Below are 7,468 nucleotides of genomic sequence, written 5' to 3'. Positions count from 1 at the left end.
ATTTTTAATTAGCTAGTGCTTTAAAAGTATTAATTTTATTTATAATAAAAGTAGTATTTTATATTAGGTTAGCAAAATACTTATTATATTAGCTTTTTTCTAGCTAGTTTTAATAAGAACTCTTATAACTAAAAAAATAAGTTAAACTCTAGTTATATTAGTTAGTATTATAAAAAATATAATATTAAATACACTTATCGAGATAAGGCCAAGCGGGTATAACATTTGTAATTTAAAGGAGTTTCATTAATCACTTTAAACTACTATAGTTTATTCCTAATAAGCACTAGTTTAGTGCTAATAGGCTGTCCCGTGTCCAAATCTGCGTCTATACATCAATCTGCGACCATACTGCTCTAGCGCCTAGTGCTGCGCCGCATTACGTGGGCTTGGCTCTTCAAGTGCCATTAATAAACAACCACAATTAACAAGTTATCTAAAATCCTATTCTCGTTATCAGGGAAAGAACCATTTAAGGAAATATTGAATATACTTATTTAGGCTTTAGAAAATGCTCTGCAGTATTTGTAGCTCTACTGACTTTGCCGCGGTGGCACATTCGAATCTCAAACAGAGTCCCACAAGAGGTGCAAATAATCTTCTTTTTTACACCATCTACAGGGACGACGATACGAAGCCTGACCTCACACCTCATCAAACAACTACTGCGGAGCTAAACACGGCCGCCGAGAACTGTGATCTATGCCGAGTTATCAAAGGCTTCATGGACGTGGCGACGGCCAGGCACAAGAAATCCAAGGAAATGGGCTGGTCTTCGGACAGAGAGAAAGAGGAGATTTTTCTCTGCGGCAGAATCAAGCGCGATGGGATTCAGGTACTTTTGCTCAAGTCCTCGAACGAAAAAAGAAAGATCGATTTGTATGAAGTTATTGGCGGGCTAGGCTTTGCAGTGGACAGCGGTAAGGCCCCCGAGATAGTCCTACCATTCTGTGTTGAGCATAGTTTCTCACGGCTGTAGATAGTCTTCTAGCTCCCATGGTCAAGGGGCGAACCATTTCGCCACTGCCAAAAGACCCCTCAACTCTGGCAGTGGTCAAGCAGTGGATCAGTCACTGCATCGAGAAGCATGGCCACGCGCAGGGCAGTGCGATGCCTACGAGGCTGCTAGAGATCAGACTTGATGGGCAGGAAATCGTACTGTGCGACTCTTTCACCGAGACTCATACGTACGTGGCTCTCAGCTACTGTTGGGGGTCGACAAAACAAAAAACTCTCCGTGCCGACACCATCGAGGAGTTTCGAACTGGGCTGGGCACGCAAGACCTTCCGCAAACATTCCAAGATGCGATCTGGGTGACCCGTCAGCTTGGAATTCGCTTTCTCTGGGTGGATAGCCTCTGCATCGTACAGGATGACTACCAGGATTGGATCGCCCACTCCGACAGAATGAACGAAGTATATGGAAATGCTACTCTCACGATAGCAGCCAGCCGGGCTCAGGACAGCGCGGAAGGCTTCCTATCAGAACGTTTGCGAACCTACCTCCCCATACCGGTGGAAATGGACGGCGTATCGGGTGAAGTCTTCGCCTTTCCTCTCCCGATTAGGCAGGTAGGCCACCCGGAGCACGGAATGGAGCTAGAAGGAGAGCCAATTGCCACGCGCGGTTGGACGCTGCAAGAACGGTACCTATCAATCCGAACGCTTCACTTCGGGACCTCCCAGATCTTTTTCGAGTGCGCACAGTCTTTTCTGTCCGAAGACCATTGCTCAGTGGGCGATATGGACTATACAGACTACCACTTGGCGGCCAGCGCGCGAAGGGAACGGTCAAAACCCGAGGTGAATGACTGGCGTAAGATCGTAAAGCAGTACTCTCAACGGAAGCTTACCGTGGAGACGGATAAACTTCCAGCGCTGGCTGGCATGGCTAGCCAGCTCTTGACTCTCTCTACACCTCCAGAGGATCGTTGTATGTCCAACACCAGCTATCTGGCGGGTCTGTGGCGAGATGATTTTATATATGGCTTGGGCTGGGCCCGCCCTCATAGCTCTCCGACGGGGACGCGGCCGCAGCACTATTGCGGCCCATCGTGGTCTTGGGCCTCTGTCCATGGAGTCGTTGGATATGGGTCATGGCGTCAGAACCGGGGCCAGCTTGCACGCTTCGTGGACGCTGGCGTGGACCTCTATTCACAGCAGCACCCATTCGGAATGGTTACAAGGGGATGGGCCCTCCTTCGAGTTCGTCTCTTGCGTTTGGTCAAAAACAAACACTCCCGGGTTGGGCCGTCGGGCATTGCTTTCTTGTCTGCGTACGAATGTGGAGTTCACTTCCCCTTGACGGTAGCATGGGACTCGGAAAGCTACCTTATATCAAGATCGCAGTCGGGAGAACCAATCAGTGCGGAAGATGTGACGGATATCTGGGCCATGCCCTTGTATTGGTCTCAGGGAACTTTCGCTCCAGACAACTCTCCCTATATTGCCTTCCAACAACCATTTTTCTTGCTCATCAAGCCAGCAAAGCATCAGCTGACTGCTCACTCTGGTACTCTTGGGTTTACCAGAGTTGGTTACGCAGAAGGGCCAATGACTGCAGAAGGTGATCGACTAATCAGAGGGGATAATGAGGTAGAACAGCGACGAATACTTGAAGGATGGATTTCAGCGGAGGCGGACGAGTTAAAAACGATCCTTCTACTATAGTTAATAGTTAACATAGTTTAAAAGACTTGACTATAGAGCTAAGTTTATATTATTTTATAATTTTTATATTTTTAAAGGTATAATAATAAACCGTTAAATTTTATACCCCAGGAGACAAGATTTTAACCCTCTAGTTTTTATACCCCAGGGGACAAGGTTTTAACCTTTTAGTTTTTATACCCTTAAAAGACAAGACTTTAACTTTTTAATTTTTATTTTTATTTACTTTTAACTTATAAAGCTCTTATTATATTAGTAAAGCTTTTAAAAATAGTAATTTTAAATATAATATTATTATAGTAATTACTATATTAAAATACTAGTTTATTATTATACTTAGCTAGAATATTATATAATAGTTTTTAATATAATTTTTTATTAAAGAAAATATAATTTTTATTTTATTATAAATTTCTCTAGTTAATTAAAACTAGCCTTATATTTTATTAATAATAATAATTTTTTTAAAATAATTTTTTTTTTTAAATTTTTTAATAAAAGAAAATTAAATTTAAAATAATATAATTAATTATATTAAAAAATAATAATTTTAATTTTAAATTATAAAATAATTAATAAAATTTTAAAAATTAATTAAATATTATATAATTTATAAAATTTAAATTAATTAATTATATAACTAAGTTAAATAAAAAACTTAAGTTATAAGTATTTTAAAATTTAAAATTAAAATATAAATTTAAAAGCTTTAAAAATTAATTAATAAATTTTATAAAATTATATATTTAATTAAAAAAAGTTTAATTATATTTTAAAACTTTTAAATTAAAATTCATTTAAAATTATAAATAAAAATTTAGTAAATATATTAAAACTTATATAATTTATTTTTTAAATTAAAAAATTTAAAAAAAAATTTAAAATTTTAATATTATTATTATTTTTAATAATTATGGTAAATAAAATATTTAATATATATTAAATTATTTAAATATTTTTTAATAATTTAAAAATAAAATATTTTTATAATAACATTTTTAATTTCTTTGTGAATGTATTTTAATTTTTAAATATTATTTATATTTATAAAAATAATAAATTTATGATTAATAAAAGTTTTTAAAACTTATATTAAATAATTAATAATATATTTTTTATAAATTAAATATATTTATTTTTAAAAAGTTTTCTAATATATATATATATTTTAATTAATATAAATATAAGTAATTATATAAAAAAAATAATTTAAATTTAAATTTTTTATAATTTTAAATATTATATTTATATTTTTATTATTATTATTTAATTATTAATTATTAAATATATAAAAATAAAATTTTTATTAATTAATATTAAATTAAAATATTAAAAAATTATATTATATAAATTAATTTAAATAATAATAAAGTATAATAATTATATAAATTTTATTATAAAAATTAATAATTTTTATATTATTATTAAAAAAAAATTAATAAATATATATATACTTAAATATTTTATTATATAATTTAAATTTTAAATTTAAAATAAATAAAAAAAATCTAGTTATAGTAAATAATTATAAAAAAATTTAAATATAAATTATAACTATAATTTTATATTATTTTTAATTATTTAAAAATAAACTTCCTAATAAATAATTTAAAAATACTTTAATTATTAAATTAAATAAACTTATTAAAATTATTTTTAATAAATAAATAAAATTATAAATTTATAAGCTTTTTTATTTAAATAAATTAATATTATAAATTATTTTATATATTAAAAAATATTAATATTTTTTTATTAAATATAATAATAATAATTATTAGAAAATTTATTAAAATACTTTTATTATAATATTTTATAATTATATTATTTTATTATTTAATACTAATACTAGTATTTTATTATTTAATACTAATACTAGTATTTTATTATTTAATAAAAATATAATTATTAAACTTTAATAATTATAATTTTTAAGTATTTATCAAAGTATTTTTATTATATTATTTTATAATTATATTACTTTATTATTTTCTAATTTATTTTTAAGTTTAAAAGTATTATAAAAATAATTAATTTAAAAAAAATATAAGTATTTTATTAAAACTAATAAATTTATATTAAATAATTATATATTTTTTAATTTAAATTTAAAATTTAAAACTTTATAAATATATTTTTATAATTTTAATATAATTATATTTAATTACTTATAAATATTTATATATTTTTAAATATTTTTATTTTATTAAACTTTTAAATTATAATTCCTAGTTAAATACTTTTTTATTAACTAGTAAATTAAATAAGTTAATTTTTTATTAATTATTAAAAATAAATTATATTTTTTAATAATTATTTTTAAGTGAATTTTAATTAGTAAATTTATAAATATAAAAAATTTAAGAAAAGAAAATAAGTAATAAATTAAAAAAAAATAATTAAAATAATTTTATAATATTACTTATTACTAAGCTTTTTAATTTTAATTATTATATAATTATATAACTTTAATAAGCTAGCAAGTATTTTTTTTATTATTTTAATAATATTTTACTTATATACTTTATTTAATTATTTAAATATAAAAGCTACTTATAAAAATATATTAGCAGCTTAATAATAAATCTTATTTAAAATCTTAATTAAAATATTTTTAAAATATTTTTTTCTAGTTCTAAAAGTAAAAAGCTTATAATTAATATATATATTAACAAGATCTTTTAAATTTTAAATATTAAACTTAATTAAAGCTTTTGCAAGTATTAAATTATTAACTTTTACTTCAAGGCAGCTAATAATTAGCTATTTAACTTTCTTACAAACTAAAATAAATATTAAAATAAGCTAAATAAGGTTATTTAAATCTTTGCTATATTTATCAAGAGTATTAATAATTAAATATATATATAATAAGTAAGAGTTTATATATATATGTTTAAATATATTATATAAGGTGAAATATGTATTTGAGTTAATAAAAAAAGAATAACCTGAGTATTTATATTTCACATGTAAATAAGAAATAAGATGTGGTTGCTGAATAAGCAGTATCTAGATCAGTAACTTTAATATAGCTATAGCGCTGTTCTAGGTATTATCTATTCCCTAGCAAAAAAATTACAAGATATTTAATACAAGTGTAATAAAGTAATTTATAAGTTCTTGGACTATATTAATTAAAAGTATTATTTTTCTTATATTAGCAGGACTTTTAATTTACAGTAGTTAATATAAAATCAAATTAAATTTATTATTAGCTTAATTAATAAATATTATAAATTATATTATATTAAAAATTTACTTAAATATATTATTAAATAATTTATTTTTTTTATTTTTTATTTTTTTTAAGTTATATAAAAAATTTATTTTATAAATAAAAAGAATTTTAAAAGTATTTTATATTCTTATTATTTATTTATATTTTTTTTTATTAAGTAACAAATTTTTAAAATTTAAAATAAATATTATTAAATTATATTTTTATTTTATATTTAAAATTAATAAGTTAATATAATAAGTTTTTTTATATTTTTTATAATATTAAATAAATATTTATTTTATAATAGCTTTAACTTTTTTAATATTTTTAAAAATATTATTATAATTATTTAAATTTATTAAATTATAAAAAAAAAATTTAATTTTAATAATAAAACTAAATACTAGTTATTTAATATAAAATAAAAGTCTTGTAAAATATAATAATTTTTTTTTTTTTTTTAATAATTTTATAATTATTATGAAAAATTTATTTTTAATTATAATATTTTACTTATTAAAAAAATATTTAATTAAAGTATAATATTAATTTATTTATAAAATAATATAAATAATACTTATAAAATTAATTTTTATTATTTTTATTAAATTTGAAAAAGTTTAAATAAAAATTAATTAATATAAGTAAATATAAAAAATAATAATATACTTAAAAACTTATATAAATACTAGTTTATAAAAATATAATTTATAATATATTTTAAATTATTATATTAATTATTTTTTTAATTAAAATAATAAATATAATAACTTAATTACTAGATTTTTAAATAAGATTAGTAATATAAAAGGATTTTTAAAAAATAAACCTAAGGTCTAGGTTTATATTAGCAGATAAGTTAAAAGATTTATAAGTAATAGTAATAAGTAATAATAATTAATTATTACTAAGGTTAATAAGACTTAGTAAATTATATTTTATTTATATTATAATTAGTATATTAATAACTAGTTATTTAAGTTATTTAAATAAGTGAAAACTAAACTTATATATTTAGTTAAGCTTTTATAATTTTTATAATTTATTAGGCTTGTAAAATAAATTAATTAAGCATATAAATCTATAAGCTTATATAACTTGTAAGTTAAGCTTATTAAGCCTATCCTGATTAAACTATTAGTCCTTTATTAATCTGGTAAGCTTTACCCTGTAGGCCTATTATTACAACTATAAGAATTAAGTTATAATATAATATTCCTTTTTTATTAGTTTTATTTTTAAGACCTAGTTATTTTAATATATTTAACTTATTTTTTTTCTTTTTTATATTTAATAAGTATTTTTTTTTTATTAACTTTTCTAGTAATTATTATAATTAATTATATTTATAAAATATATTTTAAAAAATAAAAGTAATATAATAATTTATTTTTATTTATTTTTATTTATTTTTATTTATTTTTTTAAAATAAAAAAATATATTTATTATAAAAATAAGAGTTTTAAATATTTAATTTTTTTTAATAATTTAATATATTATTTTTAATATATTATTAATTAAAAATCTTTTTATAATATATAATAGCTTTTAATTATTTAATTTTATAAGGTTAT

General features: G+C 22.9%; 1 protein-coding gene across 1 annotated transcript; it reads left to right on the top strand.

Moving 5' to 3' along the window:
- Positions 1-390: 390 nt before the first annotated feature.
- On the top strand, positions 391-2,773 carry GGI43DRAFT_419479 (heterokaryon incompatibility protein-domain-containing protein). The gene is made up of 2 exons (XM_083207684.1): positions 391-920; positions 980-2,773. The coding sequence occupies exons 1-2, from the start codon at positions 512-514 to the stop codon at positions 2,668-2,670; spliced, it is 2,100 nt and encodes a 699-aa protein (XP_083054967.1). The 5' UTR covers positions 391-511; the 3' UTR covers positions 2,671-2,773.
- Positions 2,774-7,468: the final 4,695 nt, after the last annotated feature.

This window comes from Trichoderma evansii, assembly GCF_050947405.1.
Source record: "Trichoderma evansii strain SZMC 28006 chromosome Unknown GGI43scaffold_58, whole genome shotgun sequence".
Lineage (NCBI taxonomy): Eukaryota > Fungi > Ascomycota > Sordariomycetes > Hypocreales > Hypocreaceae > Trichoderma > Trichoderma evansii.
Note: the sequence above shows the minus strand (reverse complement) of the source record. Positions and strands in the feature narration are given on the sequence as shown.